General features: G+C 38.5%; 1 protein-coding gene across 3 annotated transcripts in view; it reads left to right on the top strand.

Annotated features, from left to right (window-relative positions):
• The window catches only part of LOC136847662 (cytochrome P450 3A24-like), an 89830-nt gene that overhangs the window by 29988 nt on the left and 32657 nt on the right, over positions 1–27185 (top strand). For all 3 annotated transcript variants that reach the window (XM_067119466.1, XM_067119476.1, XM_067119470.1), the window contains exons 3-4: positions 11530–11715; positions 16419–16521. In XM_067119466.1, the coding sequence (XP_066975567.1) occupies positions 11530–11715; positions 16419–16521 (289 nt within the window). The remainder of the gene's footprint in view (positions 1–11529; positions 11716–16418; positions 16522–27185) is intronic.

Here is a 27185-nt window from a genome sequence, read left to right as displayed (position 1 = left end):
TCAAATAAGTAAATATTGTCACATTTTCACATTTAAGAAAAGTTCTAATTAGTTTAACATTGCAGACCACATCAGAGGGCATAAAATGGGGTGGAAACAAGGCTCTATAACATAAACAATATCACAGTACATAAGTTAGAATTAAAGTTTAAGCTGAGAATGCAGTACAGTAGTGATTTTAGTTAATAAAAAAATAATATAGCAAAAGGTTATTGCAGTCAAAATATTACATAATTTGAATTATCATTTTTAGATTTTAAGGCCCTCTCACTCAATCAGTAATTACTAAGAGTATGTGTGAGGTCAAAATTATTGTCTTTGTCATATGTCTGTAATTAGAAATTAATGAATGCTGTAGATGGTGTTTGAATGGTGATGGTCATGATTTTTGCTTTTGGTTGTAAGTACTGTATTGAAAACATGAAGAATCTTATTTTACAGGTTACAGGCTAAATTATGATCAGCCATTGCTGTTTATTTTGACCAAACAGTTTTCAACATGGAATGAATATGCTTTTCTAAGTGATTGTCATATGATACTAGCTCAGCGTCATATTTTTCTTTAGTGAACTATACCATGCTCTTGCATTCTTTTGTTCATATGGAAATATAAACCATTGCCTTTTATACAGTCTCTTTGGTGCAGTCACTGAAACTTGGAAACAAGAGTATGCCATGTTGGAGATGGGGGTGAGAGGGAGAATGCCCTCACTACCCATTCCACCTCCTAAGAGAGCTTCCCCAACAACGAAGGTTTGCTCCTCTGCTCCAGAGAGGTCGTTCATGCTCTTTCCTCAGGAGCACTGTGGGGGTTGGTGTTCCTCCAGCAGTTGCTTTGTCCTCGGAGTTTTCAGGAGTCATGTCATCCCTGATTGCATGTGCAGCCAGGTGCATAGCATTTCGAGGTGTAATTCAACTCCAGTTACTAGCTGGGACTAGTTTGTATCCATGTAAGAACAAATAAAATTTTGAAGCAATTTTTTTTTTGTAGGTATGCAAAAACCACTCCACTTTTTATCTGTGGCTGAAGGAAAAAGTGACTGAGAAGTGTGGGTAGAGTAAGGGGATTTCCCCACTCATCCCCCTTCTCCACCATGGCAATCCTTGTTTCTAAGTTTCATTGACCACTTTTACACACTCATGCTGGAGAGACTCCATATAATTTTTTTGTCTTAGGCTATAAGTTTGAAATTTTTCTTTGATTGATCTAGTTAATAGCTGTGATGTGTCCATACAAATTGCAGATCTTATTTTTACTTGAATACCAGGGTGGTGGTAAACCATGTGCTAACTCACTGATGAAAATAAGTAATGAGTTTTTGTGCATCTTGCCTTGCATTAAACTTCATTTAGTTTCACTATCTTGTACTTCATCGTTTATTGTTATTTCAGAAGTGGAACACATGTTTTTGGTTGAATTTTTCTGTATGATTGCTAGCAGTATTTCTGTCCTTATTATCATGGAAATAATTCATGATTGTTAGCATAGCCAGCAACTACAAGGTTAACCTCCTATTGTTGCAACTTTTTTATAAAAGCACAAAAATTCCAAGGTTGCACATATCCTAATACCTTTCTACAGCAATGAAAAAAAAATTTCACTAGGCACGACACTTGTCATTAGCTTCTTCTCTTTTGTTTTTATATCCCTACCTGGAATGAATGGCTCAGTTGAACATCATTGCTCTTGTTATGCGTGCAAGTTTTGCTGTTTGACTTGCTTCTCCTTGCATTTTTTCTGTCCTTCTTCACCAGCACCAAAGCATTTTCCTAGTTTCTGTCTCCAGAGACTGTTTCATAAAATTTCTTCCAATTTTTTTTGTTTTGCATTATCATAGATATTTTTCATAGAATCAGAGTAGAGCAAAGGGAATCACCTTGAAACTTCTCTCCTTACATGGCCACTATGCTGGGAACAAAGCTGTGCTCCAGCAAGCCCAGTGGTATGGTGTAGCTGCAGCCTTGCTGAGGCAACCTTGTAGAAAAGTATTTAATCAAAGGCTGAGGGACCTCTTCCCAAGTAAAGGCACAATTGTGAAAGCTTTAGGCAAGTAGAAAGAGGATTCAAAATTTATCCTGACCAAAGCTACAGTGGCCCTTCTCTTTTGCTGCCCTGATTTATCTTGCTACTGAAGTAGATGGTTCTACCTACAGTGGGTCTATAGATCTTGACTAGGGATGCTTTTAAAGACCTCGACGCTGAGGCATAGGAAGTATGTCAAAGGTCAAAATCACTCAAAACACTCTCCAACCCTCATTCTGTAAAGCACAGCTCACTGTCATAAGAAAAATTATAAATGACTGTAATTGAGAGATTTACTAAATTGAGTTACAAATATATAAATGCATAACCCAAATGAACTATGCAATTACAATAGCTATGAAAAGATGCATCAAAGATCTACAAGACAGCCTGAAAGTGGTGCTTCCTGAGCCAAAATTTCCTCACCTACCAGATTCACAATTTGGAGCTAACAGAAGCCTATAGTTCAACTTGCTGTGGTAAGTGCAAATGTATGTATATGTGTGTTATTTTCTTTCCACTTAAGTGTTTATTAATTGGCCAGCTGTAAAGTTTGCTAGGTCGGGGGGTTAAGTGACTTGATATTTAGCAGAGATTGGAAAGGTTAAGCTTGTACTGTATGCTTTTGAGTAAATGTTTATTATACATGTATTACATTTTTTCCTTTTTTTTTTTTGAGCTACCTACATGGTATTAGTGCTTGATTCTTTAATTGAATTATTACTAGAAGTGAATGAATGACCTGTTTGCAGTACAGCAATCAGTTTCTCATTACAACATTCTGTAGTACAGAATGTGGAATGAAATCTCGTTTTCGCTCTCTCGTATGGTGGTGAACCATTTATTTTGACTTATTTGAACTCTAGTACAGAGTAAAATTATATTGAATTCTGCTGTCTGTCTACATAAAACTTCCTTCATCTGTCTAGAAATCTTGAATGAGTAGACCATTTAATACTGTATTCAATAACAATTATAAGAGTTGCTTGTTAAACCTACAGTTGAAGTTTAGGACTACTTACAGCAATGGTATGTATGTTATGAAGTGCTATACAGTTTATGTAATATTTCAAGATTTTGAGTTACTTGAAGCATGTTCAGAGGTTGTGATTTTATTTGCAATACTTCAAAGACATAAAAGTTTTCTTGTTAGATAAGTTTGTTGAAATTTTCATTGTTCAAATGGGGATACAACCATCGCCTTACACATATGAAGTATCCTTCAGGGCGAGCTGGAAAGGTGGAGATGGAGGTAGAGAAGAGGGTTACCCCCATGCCTTCCTCACTGTCACAATATCATTCTTTCTTTAGCCACCATCAAGAGAGGACATGTCAGCTCTCTTCCTCATGTGCTTGGTGAATTTTGGATGAGTTGCTTGGTACTGTTCATCCTTTTACCTTGTTCCTTGACCTGTGCATTGTGTAATTGCTTTCTGCTTGTTTGCTGTGTCTTTTGGTCCTGTTTTTCCTCAGTTATGGTGAATAAATAAGTCCAAAGTCAGTGTAGGGCTGTAGACAACTATATGGTCGTTTCATGTTTCTCCAGTTAGTAGACTCACGTGTGTTTTACTACTTGTAGAGGAAGGGAATGTACTCGTCCCCTTTCACGTGATGACTATGTCTCATGGACGTAACTTGGAAGAAGTATGGCAAGAGGAGGAAGAAGCATAGGAAGGCTTTACCTGGGTCTTCAAATGGTATCACCCTGCTGGTAACAGCTGAATCCTAGAACTCTCTTCCCTATGGCTACCATTATTCTTCCTCCTACTCTGTGGCTCATCCTGTAAGAGGAGGGCTATGTAACTATCTGAATATGAGGAAGCTAAAGAATTATCTTCATTCGATTACCTTGGAAAAATCTGGCCAACTTTGAATGTTCCGAATTGTCTCGCTGCATTCTTGGATTGCTCACACAAAGAAAGATTGACCAGCTAACTACTGATGTGTCTGCTTCTGCTTGTGCAGTTGCAATCTTTTTTTTTTTTTTTTTTTTTTTTTTTCATACAGGTCATTCCCCAGTGGCTTTTGTGATGTCTGTAATTGGGCAAGTGGGCGTTTTGACTTCTCAACCTCCAGCTTCCAACCATCCCTTTTGGTATGCCAGATGACCAAGGTGTTGGATAAGTCAGTGAAAAGGAGAAGCACTCTCATTGTTCTTCTGCCTCATCTTCTTCCTTGTCATCATTGTCATTGCCTTCTAGTTCGTTGTTGTTTTCTTCCTTCCTCTCATTCTTGGACACTATAAATTTGAAGGGCAGTGGTTGTAACATATTTTTGTTAAAGTATATTTTTCACAGTTATACAAACCATAGCCTTACTATAAGTTGTATCCACTTCAGCTACCCAGTTTCATCCCTGTAGCCAAAGGAATGAATGAAGTGGCAAGTTTGCAGTGGGCAAGGGGTCACACCCCCTCCCCTCCCATTTCCACCTTTTAAACTACCCTATTACCAGTATTAAAGACTTCTAGCTTGTACTGAAGGATACTCAGTATATAAAAGGCTCAGATTTGTATTCCTAGGAAAAAAGAAAAATGTTTCAAAAATGTATTATTTGGAATGAATCTATCTTACTGTTAAAGTTAGCTTTATCTTCGCTCCTTTTGTTACGATCGGCATTTAAAAAAAATCAGAATACACATGGCTAACCCGCGAGGATTGTCACAGTAGTCGTCTGTTTTCCCACCAGATGGTGCTGGAATGTTTATGTTCTTGTCACATTTCTTCATGCTGACCTGTCATAAGGACGGTCAGATCGGTGTTTGTAGTATATGTTGATTTGTGGCTAATTTTCTTCTGTGCAGTATTGTGCTTGTTTCTGTTTTTTCTTCATCATTTACAACATGCAGAGATGAAAGCATTAGGCTGTATAGGAAAGTGTGAAAAACCAAATGTTTAGATTTTGAAAGATACCTTGTATCCCCTGTTAGACTAGCTGCTCAGGCACGAGTGTGGTTTTCTTGATGTGTAGATTTTGAGTGATCTGATGAGAGTATGCAAATTTTGTGTAGTATCGGAAGATGTTAGAGGCTGATAATTTACATAAACAGTTAGTTAGGGCACACCAGAATCTGACCCAGTCTTTTCCTTTTGTCTTTTGATGTTGCTTCTTCATTAATCTACCCTATAGCGTAGATCAATTCCTCTCTCATTCTTCTCCGCCTTCTTTTGCTTCCCATGTGGTTCAGGAGAAAAATATATTTGATCTATTTTATTAGTTAGTTTTGACCAGAAAATTTTGATCGTGCCCACCCCCACCCCAATTTTCGGTTTTCAGTCCCAAAGAGAGAGAAGTGTTGGAGCCTTGACATCTGTATGTTGCCTGCCCTCTGGACTTCCCTGCATCAGTTGGTTGTCTCCTTTGACAGGGAACCAAGGCGTGTCTCGGGACCAAGGTTCTGTGCCCTTCGACACCTCTCTCTCATCCATTTTTCCCGGTTTGGGTTCGGCACCATCTCATGGCAAGTTTAGTGGTTGACACTTGTGTTCGCTGGCTCTGTGTTGCCAGCTGTGACAAGCTGAAATCTGCTAACCATAGCAGTTTTTCCGCTAAGTTGGCAGCTGACTGGCTCACGTAACATCTCTTTTAGAGAGAGTGATTGTGATGTATGTGAACCGGTAGAGTTAGGGTTTCAGACATTTTACGTTTGCCTCAGTGTTTCTGAACCATGTCTGATTGTCTGTTTTTATTTGCTTGGTATCGTTTGGTAACCCTCCCCTTTTTTTCCTCTATCGCCTCGTTTCATCACCTGGTGACAATTATTCCTTTTCGTATAGCAGCTCTTCCTCTTCTGCTGCCTATTTAACTAGAGTGAGTTGGCCTGATTTTAGCACAGCTTCTTGCTAATTGCCTCTTAAGTGTTGTACAGTCTTTCAGACTGCCGTCAGTGTTACATGATGATGTCAATCCATGCAGAGGACACTTGACTCTCACCAAGGTTACTTGGTGATGTCATGCAAGAATCCTCTCCCTTCTCCATCTAAATACCCGTTCCTCCATCCGGCATTTTCACCCTGCATTCCTTGTAGTCATTATGTGGTTCCAGCCATAATTCACACTTCCTTACCTCCATTTGGACTTGAAGTTTCAACTGTTTTGCTTGATTCCATTTTTGTGGTAAGCAGTTAACTCTGATTATGGTAAAACGAATCTGAAGTAACCGGTGGATGAACGTTTAGTTTACTTATCTTACTAAATTGTTAATGAAATATGAAGCTAGGTAACTGTTTGGGTGTTGTAGCTATTCTAACACATGTTTTTAGCTTGAAATTTGTAGATTGAGTCGAAGAGACAACGGAAACTGTTGCTGGCTTAATCTGTTTTTCAGAGCCGATCTTGGAAGTGTTCCCTTTGTGCTGGTTCTCTGATGCTACTGAGTTTTCCAGTTTTGAAGCTGCTTAGAGCTGGGTTAGGACTTGCTTACTATATATATTTTTTCACCTTCCTCTGTTCAACTTGCAAGTTTATAGTTTTTGGACCAATGAAGTGAAGCCTCCTCTATAGGTAAGATAATTAGGCCTAATTGTGAGGCTAAAGTACCTTTGATTTTGGTATTTCGTTCTAGCACTACAGCTCAATTACTGCAAGTAATACTTATGTGATTATTTGTTTTATATGCATTTGTATAATATGTATATATATATATATATATATATATATATATATATATATATATAAGGGATGTCAGAGGAAAATCTGTTTCTGACAAGGTCCCCCCACCCACAGACTATGATATACTGAAAAAGCATATATATCATAAATAATATAGACTATAATGATATTATATATATACTTTTTACAATGAATTAGATTAAGCTATCCCCATTTTTATTATACAATACTTATATATATAGGTATATATTGGCCTATAATATACATATATATATATATATAATATATATAACGTTGGAATGCCAATATATAGCAATGAGAGCTGAAAGTGTACTCAGTGGTCTGGGTTACACACACTTTAATAACAATGATAATAATTTATACCTGAATCAATATGGAATATGATGAATATATAAATAGAGACTTCAAAGAGTGAAACAATGACCAAGGCCTTTTTCTTTCCTTGGACGAAGGGGTATATATATGGTTATAATGTTACAATAGATAAATAATGTTTTGCATGTTTAAATGGTATGTACAGATGAATGTGTAGTTATAAATGTTAGTCCTGGAGAGGCAGATTTTCTTTATGATGCATCATAGTTATAACCTCTTTTTGTAGACCTACCTCTGAAGCTATGGGAAGAATGTCTTATTCCTTTTACAACTCAGTTTTTATTAAGAGAAACAGATGGGTAAATTCTATTTGGTAGCCCTGATCAACCATAAGTAGCTGTTTTTGACAGTGGCCCATCATGTCTACTTAACCCCTAAGTGTTTAAGGCCATCATTTAAGATGTCTCGAATCAGGAGATTAGAAATTCTTAGCACTACCTTTGATGTCTTCCCTTCAGGGTCTTGCCCCTATAGCCTTTTTTGCATGAAAGTTCCATATAGAATTTTCCAATTTACTCCCAAGTTCTGCTTCAGTAGAGTTCTGCTCACATTCTAAGTGGAAAAATATTACACATGTAACCAAAACTGAAGTTTTGAACTCCCAGTTCAGTAGGTTGTGTGGATCCTCAGGAGGCCATGTGCAGATTTTCAGAAGTGTCTGGCAAGGCATCAAGTAGAACATTTGGTAGTTATAGTGCTCAGGGAAGGATACTTTGTAATTCTTGTTATATTTTATCCCTGTCAGCTTCCTGATACAGAATCCTTCTCTCCACGCTTCACACAGGAAAGTTCAGAGTTTGGAAGGATAGATTGGACAGCTGTTATGCAACGAGGCCTTCGAGCCATGAACATTTCCTGTCTCAGGTTTATTCTTATTACTTCCTTTTCGATGAGTCATTCAGTTTGATCCTGGCAGCTTTTCAGAAGGGCAAAGTAAGTTCTGTCGACATACAGGACAAGTACATCCACTTCCTAGTACTCCCTCAGTTGAAGTATTCTCCTGTGAGTTGAAGTCTGAGCAGTATGGATTCATCTGCATGGTATCAAAGTATTGTAGTTCTCTCATATTTGGACGACTGGTCCTATTCTCACCAATTTGTTATGGTGAGAACTATGTTTTATATCTAGCCATAGGAGTGGACATTTTGTTTCAAGGCTTGACTTTTTCTTCATTTCTAACCCCAGTCAGTTGTTTATCTGAGGATGAAGATCAGCTATCTCTTGTCAAAGGTTTTTCTCCAACAGATAGATGGATAAACAATTTTCTACCACTGTTGAGAACTGTATGGGTTGGCTTAGACCTCAAGAACCTTTACACTGTCCTTGGATGTTTTGGGAGACAGATTGGAGGGGCCATTGGGAACACATTTGATGTCAGAAGTGGAAGGTAAACATCCTACAGCTCATAGTAGTTTAGAATAGTCTCATGCAAGTCTCGATTCTTACATATAAGATGACAAGGACACAACTCAAGAATTTTGTTCAGGCTAGCAAGAACTGCTTTTTCTTTTGGACAGAGTTCGGCAAAGTCATTTCTTTTCCTTGTTTCCTGTCTTTGGTAAAAACTTGGTTTAAAGACCATCCCAACTTGAAAAGGGACAGGGTCTCTGGTCAGATAGTCTCTAGTCCTCAGGTTGGCTGAAATTGTGGAACCTTTAGGGAGACCCAAACACCCATCTGTTCACGACTGCCAAAAGTACACTACCAGCTTACTGCCCTCCATGCCAGGATCCCCAAGCATGTTTATGCCTTCCTTCCAAGAATGCTCGAATCTAGATTTATGCTCAGGCATTTTGGGCAGTATGTTGAACTTTTGCCTTCACAAGGATGATTTTGATAGCATTTGTGGCCCCAAGAGAATGGTTCCCTAACTTTCTTTCCTGGTGGTAGATGCTCCTTGTTCTTTTCATCCAGGAAGGATCTTTTCAGACAGACTTATTAGAGAAGATTCCAGCAACCTCCACATGCTTCAATCTGAGTGTGGAGATTGTTTATTGTCTGTTATAAACTATGGCATTTCTAGTATGACTAAGAAACAGTCCTTAAATCTAGAAGGCCCTCCAATATTAGGACTTGTGTATCAATAACAGTGATTAAGTTTTGATTTTGGTGTTTGTCCTGAGTGATATCAGCACCTGTTCCAGTAGGTATATACTTTTTAAGCTCTACAGTACAGTATCTTAGGGATAATGCAAAGCAGTTTTCTGTCACAGCGATGGATACTTTTACATTGCTTTTGGTTTCTGCATCATGCTGACTGGAATATTGCTCATGGTTTAAAGTTTGAAGAGGTTTTCAATGTTTTGTGCTGGGACTTTCTTCTTCCAGTCATGTTTTACAAGGAATTTACACTTAAGCCTTCAGATGTTAACTGCAGTTCAGCCCTCTGATAAGTACCACTGAAGAACTTTGAAGACATCTTTCTTTTTAGGTTTTGTTGTGCAAAGTTTATTAGCAAGCCTAGGGAGCAAGCCCTTTCTTGTTTTCAGGGCTTTGTTCTGCTAGTGGCAACCTCTCTTTTCTTTCATTGCTATAAAGAAAGGTATAGAGGACTAGAAGCCCCCTTCCCAGTTTTGTTACAGTGCCTGCTATTTAACTGGACTTTGGTAGGCAATGAATAAGACTGGGTTGTCTTTATGTAAATTACAGATATTAGAACTATTAAGAGTTTTTATTAAGTGAGTCTTCAAGCCCTTTCTTGTTCTTTGGCTTTGCTCTAGTGGCTGCCCCTCTCTTTTCCTTCATTGTTTAGAGAAAAGATTTAGGATTGAAAGCCCTTCCCAGATTTGTGACAGTGCAATTCTAATTGCTTGGTAGCAATGGGAATAATGGTTGTCTTATCTCCAGTTAGAACTCTTAAGGGTTTATCTGGACAGACATAACCTGTAAGAGGAGAAGTTAAGAATTTATCTGGTGTTAGAAGGCCAAACACCCCTATGTCCAAGATGGGTAAAGTGTATGCACACAGTTGAGTCCTGAGTTTTTATCGTTTTAGAAATAATCCTCATGGCTTCTGTACCATAAACATATCTTTATTTCCTTTAAATGCTTCTTCTAGAGAAAGTTGTCTTGCAGCTCAGGGGGGTTATAACTGTTTTTGGCTCATTATTTGTTAATGTTCAATTTTAGCATAAGGTATTAAGCCATTAGTCCTTTTGTTGCGGCAGGGACTCTTTCTCCTGAAACAAATATGATAATAACCTTGCTTTCTATTGTATCGTTAGTTGTTGGAAATCTCGCTATTGAATTTTGGGAGCATGAAGGTACACTTTTGGTGTATAGGAGCATACCCTCTTATCTGATGGTGGTTATCTTTAGTTTTGGACTGTTGGTTATGGGCTTTCGTCTCAGGCAGGCACAGGAGTCATCAGTGCTCTACGAGATAGAGTCCTTTTTCCCTTGTAAGAATCCTCTGACAAGTCTTGCTGAGAGCACTTACACTGTCATGGTTCCAACATCTGGCAACAATGATTACCGGTGAGGATCTCCAGATCAGGCAGGAATGTTGGCTTTTTCTTCTTTTTTTAAAAAGCTTTTACTGAATAGTGGAACTCTGTGTTTCTCTGTACTAACCCACATCCGTATTCAATGTGTTAATCAACTAATCCTAACAGCAGGTAAGATTCATTCCAAATAATGATAATTTTCATGATAAAATTAATTGACAAATACCTGCTGTTAAAGTGGAAACCCACCCAGCCTCCCCACATCTTAGTGGGTGATCATGAATAAGTACGACAAAAACGTAAACATTCCAGCATCATCTGGTGGGAAAACAGATGACTACAGTGACAGTCCTCGCAGGTTAACCAAGCATATCATTATGTTCTTAACATTAAACAAGCTTGTAAACCCACATGAGTTTGAATATTGTATTAGTGATAAATACATGCTCTATTCAGATATGAATTAAATTTTTCTACAACTGATGTAATGACTTCTCATATATTGGAAACCTTGATGTTTAAGGTTTTTCTTGCATAGCATGTATTGATTGTTTCTGGAACAATTCTAAAGTTGTTAGTATATAGGCCTTTACAAGTAGTCCCCGGTTAACGGCAGAGGTTCTGTTCCCAGCCAAGTGCTGATAACTGAAAATCGGAGATGATAGCACTGATAAACTGCTTAATGGCACCGTTAACTGGGTATCAGTGCCAATAAACCACTTTACCAACGCAGTAAACCGCTTATTGATGCTGATAAACCGCTTACCAACGCAGATAAACCGCTTACCGGCGCTGAAAATCCAGTTAACGATGTTGCTAGCCAAGCACTGTAACACCAAAATGCTGTTAACCAATGCCGCCAGTAAGCGGGGACTGTCTGTAGTTTGTTTTTTAAGTTTTTTAATAGTTATGGTTGGTAAATATTGATTGTGTGAGGGGCCTCTATAGATAGTCATCTTAAAAGTGTCATGATAAAATTCTGTGATCAAAGCGTTACTTGTATGGAATATTCACGACATAAAGTAATGAAAGTGTTGTATGTATTTCTTGCAGCTTTGTGACATTCAACGAACCAGTGATGGACCATATGCTATTAGGCTTAAAAGGTGCATTATGGAAAGCTGTTCGATCGGTCATGACTCCAACATTTAGCTCAGGCAAGATCAAGCAGACTCTACAACTTGTTAAGGATTGTGCCAAGAATCTTTGTGTTTATTTTGATAAAGAGCTTGAAAAAAGGTGAGTAATGCAAATACCTTCTGCATGAACTTATCATTTAAACTTGAGGAAGGTTTAATTCAGTTTTCTTTTGCTTTCTTTTCATAATATCATGCTTTAACCAGTGGTTTTGCATATTTTCTATTAAGAAAATAGTTTAGGTTTTGTTCATGATATCCAAAGAATATTTCACCAAGCATTTTGTGTGAACATTTTTATGTACTGTGTCTGCTCAAGTCTGTGGTGAAAGAAGTTCTTATACTTGTTTTGCAGAAGCCTTAACAATTACCCAGTAATTTTTGGCTGAGTGTAACAAAAGTGGCGTGTCTGTGGGATTTCTTTTTGTGTACTGTCCTCATGCTTAACTGAGGGATGATATTAGGGTATGGCAGCCCCCTACCCCATTAACCTGTGCTAAGCAAAGATTAGTTGTTGAAGGGTAGTACTGTAGTGACCTCTAGAATGTTGTTGGTGGTATTCTTTAAGGTAGTGTTCTTGGACTATTGCTTTTCATAACATAAGCACACTCCCCAAGTTATGATGGGATTGTGTTCCAGTAAACCAGTTGTATTTTGATAAAGAGCTTGAAAAAAGGTGAGTAATGCAAATACCTTCTGCATGAACTTATCATTTAAACTTGAGGAAGATTTCATTCAGTTTTCCTTTGCTTTCTTTTCATAATATCATGCTTTAACCAATGGTTTTGCATATTTTCTATTAAGAAAATAGTTTAGGTTTTGTATCGCATATCCAAAGAATATTTCATTAAGCATTTTGTAGAACATTTTTATGTACTGTATCTGTTCAGTCTGTGGTGTGCAGTAGTTCTTATACTTGTTTTGCAGAAGCCTTAACAATTACCTAGTAATTTTTGGCTGAGTGTAACAAAAGAAATGGCGTGTCTGTGGGACTTCTTTTTGTGTAATTGGTCCTCATGTAACTGAGGGATGATATTAGGTATGGCAGCCCCTACCCCATTAACCTGCAGCTACAAAGATTAGTTGTTGAAGGGTAGTACTATAGTGAATTCTAGAATGTTGTTGGTGGTATTCTTTAGAGTAGTGTTCTTGGTCTATTACTTTTCATAGCGTAAGCACACTCCCCAAGTTATGATGGGGTTGTGTTCCAGTAAACCAGTTGTAAGTGAACAGTGCATGTTAATGCACCTATCCTAGCCTACCATTAACATAATTAGAACACCACACTTACGTTAGTCTAAAGTGGGCTAGAATGATTAACATGAAGCTGTTTTATAAATAAGTGTTGAATGTTTCAAGTTTACACTGAATAATGTAAAGTACTGAAAGTTAAACAAAATGGTTGTATGGATACCCACCATTTATGTACACTGGGCCTGAAAAATGTTTGAGATGTTAGGGTGATGGAGATCAAGGTTGTGAATTTCTCTCTTCTGAAGAGGCTCAAGATAGCTGGTAGAAGGCATCATTAGTTTTCTTAAGGAAGTTACAAAGTTTAGAGTTGATATTTTGTTTATTTTCATTTTAGATTTATTTATAGCAGGCAAGAGCATTCTGGATCTGCCTTTCAGTGCTTGCAGGTATCTTCTACAGTAATTAACCTCCATCTCTTTTAAGCCCCTTGTGATAGTAGCCAATGCCTCAGCCAATATCTTTGTTCTGAACTGTCTTTATGCCTTGTGTATAATTTTTTTTATCTTCTGAGCTATTTTTTCTCACGTCCACCAGTAGGATGATCTCATTGGAAAGCTCTTAAGCCTCAGTGCTGTCAACTTATGGCTGTCCTCTCCATTGATGTCCAGTTAGAGCTGTTCCCCAAAAACTAATATATTGTTAGTGATGATTTCATCAACGTCAGAATCTTGGTTGAAGCCTTTGAATGGGATAACATGTCTTCATAATCTTCTACATTCCCTCCAAAACTATTGGAGGTTTTTGCCAGGTCCAGTTGCTTCAACAGCCTGCACAAATGTAGTGTAAATAGTAGGCTCTGACTCTAGCTATTTTACCTTGGTCCATGGGTTGAATGAGTGAGGATGGTTTTGGCAGCATGTAAATAACCTTTACATTGAGATACATGCTGTGGATATCTGGGCTCTGTCCAAAATCAGAAGAATCTTGAACTGGGATATTGCTTTGCCTGCAGTATTTTCTTGTGTGTGGAATGAAGCAGTTCACAAACAAATCATGAAAAATGCTAGTGCCATCTATTTTTTTTCTTGGTATGGCATAGAAAACAAGAAACATATGTGCTCACATTTTTTTGTGCTCTAGGGTTTTCATAGTGGTAGAGTAAGAAAGGCTTCAGCTTTAACTTGGCAACATTTCCACCCAAAAGCAACATTACATGGTCTCTGAATACTTTGAATTCAAACATTCTCTTGGACTCTGGGTGAATGCTTGTATGTTCCAGCATACGCATCCAGAACAAGCTTACTTCATCAGCTTTAATTACTGTATTTGCTCTGGAAAATACTTGTTGTCCACAACTGTCTGATGCAACTCTTTAAACACTTTGGCCTCTTCATAAGTGGCACTTTTACTTCACTTCAAACCTTCACATAATGAAAATTATGATGGCTTTTGAAGCATTGGAACTAGCCATGACCTATTGTAAACTCTCATGAGTTTCAGGAAGACTGCACCTGGTCTTCCATCTATGATGCTGGCTTGTATCTTTGGAACCATATTGATAGGGATTTTCTTTATTTGTATAATGAATGTTAACTGAAGGTTATGGCTTGAGCAAGCTAAGTTATGTTTCTTTTTTTTTTTTAAAAACTGAAAGTCTGCTTTGAACTGTTCAGGTAGAATATCTTTTCCAGTTGAATTTAACCCTAAACGCCTACTGGGCGTATCACGCCGACTAAAATTGTCTGTTGGGTGCCAAGTGGACGTACCGTATGTCGACTACAAAAAAATTTCAACCTTACGGTCAACTTGACTCGACCGAAATGGTCGAAAACGCAATTGTGTTTAACTCTTACATTCTAGTAATATTCAATCATGTACCTTCATTTTGCAACAAATTAGAAGTCTCTAAATAATATTTCGATTTATGGTAAATTTTTGAAAAAAAAAACTTTTTTCTACGCCTGTGTAACTCTGCCAAAAATTTCAGAAATTCTTTTCGTCCATTTTGTCGTTAATTTTTGCAATGTTCTATTATCCGTTACATAAAGTTTTATATATGAAAATGTGCACAATTTCATGTACAATAATACAGAAAATAACTCATGGTTGTAGCTTTTATCAGTTTTGAAATATTTTTCATTAAATCACTGATAACTGCCAAAATTTCAAACTTCAGTCAATCTAACTTGACTGAAAATGGTCAAAACCAAATTCTAAACTAAAACTCTTACATTCTAGTAATATTCAATCATTTACCTTCATTTTGCAACCAATTGGAAGTCTCCTAGCACAATATTTCGATTTATGGTGAATTTTTTGAAAAAACTTTCCTTACGCCTGGTGCCAGAAATTCTTTCACACGTTGTCGTAATGTTTGCACTATTTTATATTAGTCGTTACATAAACTTTTATATGAAAATGTGCGCAATTTCATGTAGAATGCAGAGAAGATAGCCTGTGGTTGTAGACTTTTTATCAGTTTTGAAATATTTTCACATAAATCACGATAACTGCCAAAAATTTCAAGCTTTCAGTCAATCCTTAACTCGACCGAAATGGTCAAAAACGCAATTGTAGTATAAAATTCTTGTCTAGTAATATTCAATCATTTACCTTCATTTTGCAATAAATTGGAAGTCTCTAGTACAATATTTCGATTTATGGTAATTTTTGAAAAACATTTTCTCTTACGCCTGCACGTGATAACTCGCTAACATCTCAGAAATTCTTTGTCTGTCTTAATATTTGCAACTGCTTTTATATTAGTCATTACATAAGTTTTATATATGAAAATGTGCGCAATTTCATGTAAATACAACAGAAAATAACTCATGGTTCTTCCTTTATCAGTTTTAGCTCTTTTCTATAAATCACGATAAATGAAAAAATAGACTTTAGGTCCAGCTTCCGCTCGACCGAAATGAGATAAAAACTGCAATTATAGCTAAAACACTTACAGTCATTAATATTCAATCAATTACTTCATTTTCCAACAAACGGAAGTCTCTGGCACAATATTTCGATTTATGGTGAATTTTGAAAGAATTTTTACATCCAGCGCTGATTAATTCATACTGCATCATTTTATGATAATGTTTTCTCTGTGTTGCTTTACTGATCGTTTTACAATTTGTTATATACCAAAATCATCGCAATTTAGTGTACAATACAACTAAAAAAATTAACTCATTAGCTTTAATCGTTGTGCTTACAGCGATTTGTATACAATTATATAAGAGTTTTTTTTTCGCTGTCATATATTCCAATATTTATATATGATAATGATATTTTTTCATTTCTGATGGTTGCATACTAAACTTCAGGCAATGACAAAAAAATGAGCCAAAAATGAACTCTTAATCTTAAAAACTAAGCTTGCTGTGATTTTTTTGAAAAAACTTTTTTCCGCTTCGGCACTAAACCCGAGCGCAACGCGGCATACGGGAGACGTTTTTGTAAATAGAGGCTCGGCGTTTAAGGGTTAATGCAGTACACTTTCAAATAAGTAATGGATGAACGATGTTAATGTCTACTTTCTCCATTATTGATGGAAAATTTGTATGCAATTTAAAGACCCCCTCCCTCTAATATTTAGTTTTGTTTGGTTTTCAGGTCATCAGTATTTGAGATGAAAGAAGTGTATGGGAAATTCACCATGGACACTATTGCCAGCATTGCTTTTGGTGTGAACAGTGATTCGCTCAATAATACTCAGGTATGTTGTTGAATACCTAAAGTGTGCCAAGAATGGAACCGTATCTCCAGAAATCTAGCCCTTCATATCTTGAATTAACTAACTCAGAGGGAGACAAAGATTTGTTCCAATGGGAATACAAACCATCACCTTTTAAGTGGAGAATATCTTCTGCTTATAGAGCTGAACTGTAGAATGAATGCACTGTACTTACAAGGGATAGTCATATAGCAGAGCTGGTGAGTCAGTGGGAGAACCCCACATCCTCCTCACAGATGCTCATCCACTCTATCTTTTGATTGTTCCATGTGAGGTTGTGTGCTGCTGATTTTGTTTTGTTTTTTGTTTATTTTTCTAGTGCAGAGGTTATTTGAACAACTATCATTTTGCCCTCATTTAAGCTTCACTAAATGCAAGCAAGAAAAAGAAGAAATTTGCACCACATATCTACAATTCACAGTATATTATACTTGTTACCCAATAGAAATACTAAACGTTATGTTATTCAGTTAAGTATGTATTGTATTGTTTATTGTCAGTGTAGTGTCAACACTCCTTGTGAATTGAAAGTTGACTGTGAGATTATTTGATTAATAAAATCATCACATAGATACAATAAGCATGACCATGCACATCAACTGCAATTTTCTTCTTTAAATAGTTCAAAACAGTGCAGGACTGTACTTTTTAAAAATATATTTTTGAGCTTAACTTACCCTTATAATTTGCTTAATCTACAACTACTTGGAGCGGGTTCAGAGACCTGGGTTCGATCCCGACGTGAGTCAGAAATTTATTATTGAAGCTATTGTTAACGTACGCTCCTGATAGTTACCCCCACTCTTTGGCGGGTGGGGGTAAGACAGTGAGCTTTGGTCTTCATTCTTCTTTTGTCGATGAAAACCGCCAGTTGTATAGACAAGAGTTCTGAAATTTGGGTTTGTTTTTCTTGGTTAAAGAATTGGATCGCTTGGATTTTGGTTTTTATTTTGCAATATGGATTCTTCTTCTCAATCTACCCTATCAAAATCTGTTTGATTTGTAAGGTAAGTGGTTGTAAGACCAGATTGGGTTAATTGAAGTACGATACTCACTAAGTATGCATTGATCAACGAGGGGTGAATTGTGATACAGCCAGCTGTCGTGATCATGGCAAGGATTGGTCTTTGGAAGAGATAGAGAAGATGATAAGTTGCCAAATTAGAAAAGAGAAGGATAGACTTACAAGAGAGCAAAGAGAACAGCTAGTTTTGAATCTAGGTTTTCTTTAGAAATAACACCTGATCAGGAAGATAAGAGAGAAGTCTATAAAGTCATCTTTAGTGGATATAGATCCTTCTGCACCCAAAATATCAGCTTAGGTCAGTAGGTTAGATTTGATGCAATCAGATATTGCCTTGGTTAAATCTAGAATTGAATTTTTGTGTAACAAGTTGTCTTTTGCATCGAATGTGTCTAGTGCATTGGGCAGGGACAGTGCCCCCTCATTCCCTTGGCCACTCTGCGGATGCAGCCTTGCCTGTAACCTTAGCACTCTCTGCCAGTAGGCCTGGTAGTCCCGGGTTTTCCAGATGAGGACTGTGTTCAGGGACTGTGTCCTCTGTCTCATGCTTTTGCTTTTTGGTCCTCCATGGACAGCTAGATCGCATTCTCATAAGGACAGGTATGTAGGTCTAGATCTTCATGTTTTATGGCAGGTCTAGATCTTGTGTTTGACCCTGTTGTCCCAAGGTTATTCTAGTGATTCATCCAAGCCAGATAACTGATCGCGATCCACAGTGAGTGCTGCTGTTGCGCCTCCAGCCATAGCTAGGAGCCCTGAGTCTGTAGATAGGCAATTAGGTAGTGAGCATTTGAGCCATTTCTCCCCTTTGATCACTGATGGTCCAAGTTTTGATTTTGACAAAGCCACTCTTATGTCCATGCCCGGGTTTTAGTGGCTTTTATAGACTACCTTTCAAGCTTAGGCTAAGTGTGCCAGATATTTGCATTTGCTCACTAGTCTGTCGGTTTCTGTAAGGCGTCAAGTCCGCATATAGTTCTGCATAAGTTGTCGGTCCACGCAAGGTGTCTTCGAGGCCGTGCAAGGCATTATCAAGTTTCCACGAGGCATCAGTGAGTCCATACAGGTGTCAGTGAGTCCGCACAGCTGGCAGCGAGTCCACATGGCCAGCAGTGAATCCGCACGGCTGGCAGTGAGTCCGCACAGGCGTCAGTGAATTTGCTCGGGTGTCAGCAAATCTGCACAGACGTCAGTGAGTCCCCACTGAAGTCAACAAGTCCACATGAGGTGTCTGCAAGCGAGGTGTCAGGAAGTTTGCGCTAGGCATTAGCGAGTTCGTGTGAGGTATCAGAGTCCACATTAGCATCAGTGAGAGAGCTTTCAACTTTCAAGTTTCTGCCAGATGGATCATGAGAACTTGAGTGCTTGGTCTTGTAAGACCATCTGGTTCTGAGGCTACTTTTGTCTCAATTGAAGAGGGCTTGTATAGACCTGGCTCCTCTTGACACCATTCTCCTTAGCTTCCTATACAGGAAGAGGAGCATTTAGTCTGTTCCCTCAGTTTTAAGGAATTGGTTCAGTTGTGCTTAGACTGATACATATCTGCAGTTCATCCTTTAAGCTATCAGATTTTGTACTTGAGAAACTTGACTCAATGGCAAATGTATGGCCAAAGAGGGTCTCCTTTTTGAAAGTAATCTCTCTTATCTCCCTTGCTGTCTGCTAGGTAGAATATGGTGTATGAAGCAGGGTATTTTTACCCCTTTTCTCTAGATCCAGCTGTTTTTTTCCCAGTTTTTTTGGCCAAGAGAGGCGCAATTGCGTCTGCTAAGTGGCATTTCTTGATTCAAGAGGCCAAGATATGCATAAGAGCTTGGCTAATGTCATCGTAGCTTTGTCCTTTAGTGAATCATGCTGAACACTGTTGAACAGTGTTCGAAGGAGTTGGGTGGACTTCTTCCTCATTGGGCCAGGGATCCTTTGATAAGCCCTAAGGGTTTTCACTTCTCTAGAAAAGGCATTTCTTGATGTGATAGATGAACTGCCTCATGTTACTAGCAACCTCAAAGTTCACACGAGAGTGCATCTATGCTCTCGGCTGGTTCCTTCAGTCTCCCTTCTTAGCAGAGTTGGAGAAAACTGGAATTGTACTTTTCTCCACCAGTCCCATGCCACTAAAGGGATGTCTCATTCTCTTCCTCTTACTATAAACAGACTTTGGGCAGCTCTACATCTTGCTCTTGGTTGTCCTATCTGGGTTCAGGAAGGAAGATGTGTCCTTTTGACAGCAAGAATCCAGATCATGCTCTGCCCAAGGGGTTGTGTAATTCCTCCACTAATATCAAGAATCTTAAGTTTGATAAAGAATAGCTCTTTGAGCCCTCGGATGCCTGTGGGTGGCAGGTTGGGCCACTTCGCTTGAGTGTGGGAACACTTAGATATAGACACCTGGGTAAAGAAAGTTCTTTTGGAAGGTTATTGCATTTCCTTTCAGGAATTCACCACTTCTTCAACCATCTCATAGCCTTTAAGTCTTACAGAGCAACTTAGAGAAGAGACAGGCATTGAGTCAGGAAGTCTTTTCGCCAATAGAGAAGGCAGCATTAGAGTAAGTACTGGCTACTTTGCTCGGCTCTTTGCAACAGGCTGTTCCTAATTCCAAAGTCCACAGGAGGTTGGAGGCCAGTCCTAGACATATCCAGGCTCAACCTCTTTGTCCAACTGATCCCCTTTTTTCCAGGGAGTCAACCTCCACGGTCTTTAACTGCCATGGAAAAAGGTACATGGATGATTACTGTGGACATGAAAGGTGTGTACATACTTTCATGTCCCCATTCACCAATTTTCAGGGAAGTTCCTGAATTCGTCACTGGGAGAAAGACATATCAATGTCAAGCTTGAGTTTTGTGGCCCAAGTTTTAACTAGGGTGCTATCCTCTTTGTGAATGGCTTTATTTATTAGGAATAAAGATTCATCTGTACATGAAAGACTGGATTATCTACGTGAAGTCCAGCGAAGGTTTCCTGAGGGCAAGAGGGCTTGTAATGGGCTTGGCAAAAGCCCTAGGCATACTAATAAAGATTGCAAAGTCATCTCTTGAACCTACACAAAGAGTGATCTATATGGGCATGGTGATTGATTTAGTTCTCTTCAAGGTTTTCCGACACAAGCTCAAGTAGACCATGTGTTGTTAATCATGAGAGTTTTCTCCTCCTCAGGGAGCATGTCAGCTAATGCTGGTTATACTCTTAGGCTATGCCTTCTTTGGAGAAGCTAGTTCCAGGTGCACGACTTTGGATGACACCTCTTCACTTGCACTTGAGAGGCACTGGCACAGAGAGAGACTCAGCCAGACAGTGAGTTGGAGCCATGGAGCAAAGATATAATCCTTGCCCTTAGTTGGTTGATGTCCATAGTAGTGCTTCTTTCAGGGAAGTCCCTAGAGTCCCTAAGCCCAAGCCTCTCATTACTCAGTCTCCTCGGACGAGGATGGGGATGTGGTTATCGGGAACCAAGTAAGTGAGTCTTCACATTGACTGCAAGGAGTGGGTGGCTATCCTGGCTTAAGGGATTTAAGACTTGGGTGAGTGGTGCCCTACAAAAAGTTAAGTATACCTTAGTTTTACCACACCACCGAGCTGATTAACAGCTCTCCTAGGGCTGGCCCAAAGGATTAGACTTATTTTACGTGGCTAAGAACCAATTGGTTACTTAGCAACAGGACCCTACAAGTTTATTGTGGAATCTGAACACATTAAAGCGAGAAATTAATTTATCACCAGAAATAAATTCTCTAAATCTTCATCAGCCGGCCGCGGGAATTGAACTCCGCCCATCGAAAGGACAGCTGACAGTCTAAAGCTCAACCGACTCGGCCAACAAAGGGCCAGGTGGTGCCCTACAAAGTAATCTCTGTCTTAAGACTTTCGTTGGACGAGTCGCAGAGCGTAAAACTAAAGACCTACCAGGTCTTGTAGTTCGAGTCTCTGGCTGGCTGATGAAGAGTTAAAGGAATTTATTTCGGTGATAGGAATCTTATTTCGCTATAATGTGGTTCAGATTCCAGCAGGTCGTAGGTCCTGCTAAGTAACTAATTGATTCTCAGCCACGAAAATAAGTCTATCCTTTGGCCAGTTCTGTGGATTGCTAATCAGCCCAGTGGTCTGGCAAACCACTTAATACTACTAATAAAGGATCCTTTATTCCTGGCTTATCTAAGAAGGCAGGGGGGCATGAAGTGGAAACCTCTGATAACCATCACCAGGCATCATCCCCATCTAAGAGAGCCCAAATTACCCATATGCCTGAGTTAATGCAATCATTGACTGAATATTTGTGGACATGTAAAGTCGTCCAGACAGGTACTCCCATGATTGATCTTTAACCTTGTAGAAGATAAAGCACTTTGTTCAGCCGTCAATCCGTGTAATTGGCTTGCAATGAAGCTGAATCATCATCTCCAGATGTTATGGTTCAAGATTGACGAACCCCTTTAAGGTATGCCTTATGTCATGTTGAAGGGAGTACCAAGAGTTGTGCCATCAGTGGGAACATCACCATGAAAGCTAATGATATCTGGTAAGGCCACAGGTTTTTTTGGTTTCCCTCAGTCCTTCTGGAAATGTTAAATTAGAAGTAGTTCCAGACAATTCTAGACACATTGCCTGGTCAGTCGAGGACTGGGAAGCTTCACTGGAACACACTCCTGTACAAATGCTTCATCTAACCACATGGAAAATAGCTGACAAGAATCCAAGAAACTTTTCAGTTGTATAGGGACGCTTTCCCAACAAAGTCCAACCAACAAACTATAATATCGTTGCCGTGAAATCCATGCTGTTTACTCACTTCCAGACTGGGTTTTTAAAAGGAGTTGATGAGGTCAAGGTTTCTAACCATTTCAGCTGAATGCAAAAGGTTCTGCTAAACTAGAGAATTTTATTGAACCTAGACATCCATTTAAGACACCTTATAGGTCGTTTAGAACCCCTGAGATGGGCTTCTCTTGTTCTTTCTAGCCACACTCTGGTGGCCTATTTGGCTTCAGCCACAAGACAGTGAATTAATACAAAAATCGTAAAAAAAGCTCACATGCTGAACAGAACTATCTTTTTGGGCATCCTTTCATGCTAAAAGTGATGTCAACCAAGCTCTTTACAAGAGTTTTCTATTGGACTCTCTAGAAAGATAACTCATGAGGAAGAAGATTGTGACTTTATGCCCTGTTAGGCTCTTAAGGATTTATATATTCCATCTCAACCATTAAAAGCAGTGTAGAACTAAAATTTGAGAGTCCTGATTCTTATATCTGAAAATGCCATGGCCAAAAATAGTATATTGAGACCCTATGTCCCACACCATGCAATGTCTTCAGAGGATTGAACCCTTGAAGGAGAAACTGGCAAAATCATCAAAGCAGCAGCCAAATCTATTAGTTTTCATCAGCACCAATATGAATTAAAAATACTACAAGAACAGTGGAGGTGTGGCTCTGTGTTCACTTGGAATTAAAGTGAGGCCATCGAGATCCAGTAAAAGACTACTGTACACTAGTACTTCTATAGTTAACAAGAGCATGGGAAATTACAAAATTGCCCAGATGGTTAGGAACAGGTATAGGTAAATCGCAAGAAAAAATCCTAATAATTTAGAGAACAAAATAAAATGGAATTTGTAACAGGTATTTTCATTTAGTTTTAATATTTTAGTATTATGCTTAGTTGCAATGCAAACAGAAACTTAGGCAGGATGCTGCTAACAAAGTTCATTAGAGGGTAGTATTGTTGACTGAATGCAGAGCCATTGCTCCTTATTGGAGAAAAAGCTACCCTGAGTTGATTAAGAACCAACTATTATTAGAGAAAATTGGTTAAACCAAAGATAAAGTGAGGTGCCACAGCAACTCAGTTAGGGTAGGTGGTAACTTTAAGAATACACCTTTATCTCCTGGTTCTTTAGCTAAACCATTAGCTCGGCACCTGTGGAAAAGAGTGAAGAAGTGCCAGAGAACCATACCAAGATGATCAACCAGTGGCTATATGTCAGGGTCGATTACCCACCTCCTAACAGTAGTGGACTCACCTGATGAGGGATCCTCATCTGACAAGTACTTGCCATGGATTAATTATTCATTTGCAATAACAACAGCATATAAAAGATATTTTGAAAATCTGATAAGAAATTTTATGGAATGTAGAAGAAAAGAAAACCATAGTGTTGAGTCAGCAAATGATAGAGGGTGCAGTGCATTAAAGATTATTATTTTATAAGGATAAAACAATTTTTAAGTCTTACCCTCAATCATTGAAAAAAATCCAAAATTGATAAGATTAAGAGAAGAATGATAGCCAAAAAATATTTTTAAATATCACCCTCCAAAGAGTAGTTAAACTATTAGAGGGTATCCCAACAGTTTTTCAGTTTTAACACTTGAAACCTTAAAATTCAAGTAAATCGCCGATAAAGATGGTCAGAGGGTAAGTACCTGAAGAATTTATTTCAGGTACTAAAAATCATTTTGTTATTTTCCTTAGTTTTATTAGTTTCTTGTGCAACACGTAGATAATTTTGTTATTGGTTTGCTTCAACAATTGGAACACCCATAACTTGTTTGACCTTCCAGATGGCAGCCATGAAAACTGGATAGGTCATATAGCCATTAATCATGACTTGTTAGCCTATGGACTGCCTTGACTGTAGGAATTGTTCTTGTAGGTTCAAGTCAAAGTATCCATTATATATTAGAATATTGTTTGGGGATGCAAGGAATAGGCTTACCATAACTGGGATTGGGTTTGATCCCCAAAGTTAATTGTGAGCTGTAGGATTGTCAACCACCTGAAAAATGTTAGAGATGTGTGAAATTTATTGATATTAATAATATATGATCGCTTATTCATATTGATGAAAAGGCCAGAATTTGGAGATAGAACTTCCATTCCTACCCAGCTTGCCCACCAATAGTCAAGGGTTACAACTTGTCTTTACTAATATTCCTGATCCTAACCCATCAGGTGGGTTTGGCCTGCTTTTTAGCCATGTTTCATCCCTTTGAGGTAGTCGGCTATTACTGGTGTCACTGTGGAAAATGAACTTCATGAATAGTCTCGCAGTGCTTATTTCAAATTTATTTTCTTGTGCCAGTGATTAATGATCAGAAAATTACCCCTGTACCCGCTGATGCCCCAGTAATACACCACGTGACTTCTGGCTAGACTAATATAATAATGGCAATGGATTTTCCGACAGGCTGAGGAGGATAAAAAAAAAAACAACAAAAACGCCCTTGAGCTCCATTACTTCTGAACCCCCTGAAGCTAAGAAAACAAGAACCATATGAGAGTATCTATTGATTCCTTGTACCAAATTCATACTTGATCGTGGATATAAGTATTACTGATGCAGACATTTTTGAATTGGACAGTGAAATAATAAAATGTCCAGATGATCAACCTAGCTGCAGAAAATAGTCTTAGTAGAGATTCCTATTGGAAGAAGACTGCTTGTCGTCTAAAACAGAATCTGCTAAACTTATCAACTCTTGGTGGGGGTGCAATTTTGTGCATCCTTCAGTTCAACCTTAAATACCGCCCAAGAGAGTGACATATTTCCCAGCTTATTACATGCTTGGAAAAACTCCGACTAGAGTAGGGTCATCAAAGTAGAATAATAGAAAAAAAATTAATGATGTAATATTTACCAAAATGTACTTGATCTTAAGTTTTGGTGCTTTATGACTCCTGGAATTTGTTAATGCAATCTGTCATAAACTGAAAATAGAACAGTTCATCCCATGTTATCATTGTCTGAACTTTGGCCATACCACAGCATCCTGCAAGACAGCTAAGAGGAAAAACATCAAACCACTAGTGTAATTACAAAAAGTGCTCATAGAAGAAGCAGCAAGCATGCATAATAGGATGAATATAAGTACATCAGAAAATTCAGTAAAAAATCCTTTCCTGGAGCAATTCTTGAATTTTCAAAGAGTAACAGATTTGTTGAGACAAAAGTAACTCTGCGAGGAAGTGCCCCATAATTGCTATAAATTCCCTGGGCTCATAGTGTCATGAGAGACACACATTTCCCTATTAAATGGGAGAGCACCAATGGAAGTTGGTGTCTGCTTCTTTGAAGGCATGACCAGTGACAGATTGGTCCATTCCCAACATTGTTTGGAACTTGCCACCTTGAAGGTGAAGCCAGCTGATGCTTGCTCTCCTGAACCAAAGTCTGTTGGTTTTCTGTCTCTAAAGAAGTTGAGTCAGTGGATGATGCTGTCATAAAAGTATTAATTGATTGATCTGTCTCATTTGTGTCAGATAGGGAGGCAGTAAGGAATTCTTTCAGTTATGTAGAGAAGGTGGCTGCTGCTGCTCCCAAAACATCTCCAGGTAAAGAGAACATTAAGGAAGCTGAATTTGGACCTCCTAAAACTAGCCATCAAGTTTGCCAAACTGCAAGTATGCGAACAGATGCAGACTAGGGGACAGGGGTAGTCGTGAGAAATCCTAACCATTCCTAGAATCTGTCCTGACCTAACGAGATCTTACCTTCCCAACCTAACTTAGGGTGCCATGCCCTGACCTGGTTGGGTGGGTGCTTTGGCCCCCCTTTGGAACCCCCCCCAAGTAACACTGAATATCCCTGTCTCCCTACTCTGCATGCTACCCCAAGTATGATTTCATGTTCATTAAAGAACAGGTCATAAAGCTATTCACAAGAACCTTGTATTAAATGCTTATGGATTCACAAGAACCTTGTATTAAATGCTTATGCAGGTTACACGTATAGTTCATGACCTGCTTACAGAGAGCGTGTTGTAAGTCCAAATGGTCATTAAACATGCTTGTCATTAAGTGAGGAGTGTCTGTATATGAAAATCCTCCTAATGACAGTACAAGGTTACACTCGAGCTCTTGATCTATGGGTTTTGGATAGATTTCATTCATGAAATTTGTAGCTCCCTCCTCTAGTCTTTTGTGCTGTTCCTGCAAGGGCTCCTGTTACCTGATCCTTGACCTTGGCATCAGGAAGCTGGACCAGTAAACTTGGTCTCATCACCTGCATGTCCAGTGGTCAGCTGCTGTTGTCCCCAGGCTAGTCAATACTGGCCAAGAATGTGGACCTGTTGAAGAGGAAATCCCATATTCTTATGTTGGAACCTAGAATACAGGTTTACCTAGATGTCACAGCTAACATCCCAGATGGTCCTCTTTTCTTAAATCCTACCACTAACATGCCACTGTCATTGTATTGACTGAGAATTATCCCAGTGTTCCTAATTAAAAAGGTTGCATCAGTATAATTTTCTTACTGTTTCATTTTATTTTTTTATTTTTATAGATAGATAACTAATCTAGACAGATATGTATTTGTATTTCAAGCATTTGTGACCCACTAAACTTTTTTAGTTTTTCATATGTAGCTTACACAAGTCATCTGTGGGTCTATGTGAAAGGCGACAAAGCTTCAAAACTATTCCATCCAATTATTGGTGCAAATTCTGTGAATAATCAAATTTGTTTAATGGAAATCTGCCAGATTTGAGGGTCAACTATAGGTTGTCAATTATAGGCATTTTATTATTACCATTACAGTCATCATCTGTTGATTCTCAAATGACAAGATTATATCTGTTGAAGATATTGTCATAGTTGTACAGGGAATTTATAAAGCCAT

The sequence above is a fragment of the Macrobrachium rosenbergii genome, chromosome 2, assembly GCF_040412425.1.
Source record: "Macrobrachium rosenbergii isolate ZJJX-2024 chromosome 2, ASM4041242v1, whole genome shotgun sequence".
Classification (NCBI taxonomy): domain Eukaryota; kingdom Metazoa; phylum Arthropoda; class Malacostraca; order Decapoda; family Palaemonidae; genus Macrobrachium; species Macrobrachium rosenbergii.
Note: the sequence above shows the minus strand (reverse complement) of the source record. Positions and strands in the feature narration are given on the sequence as shown.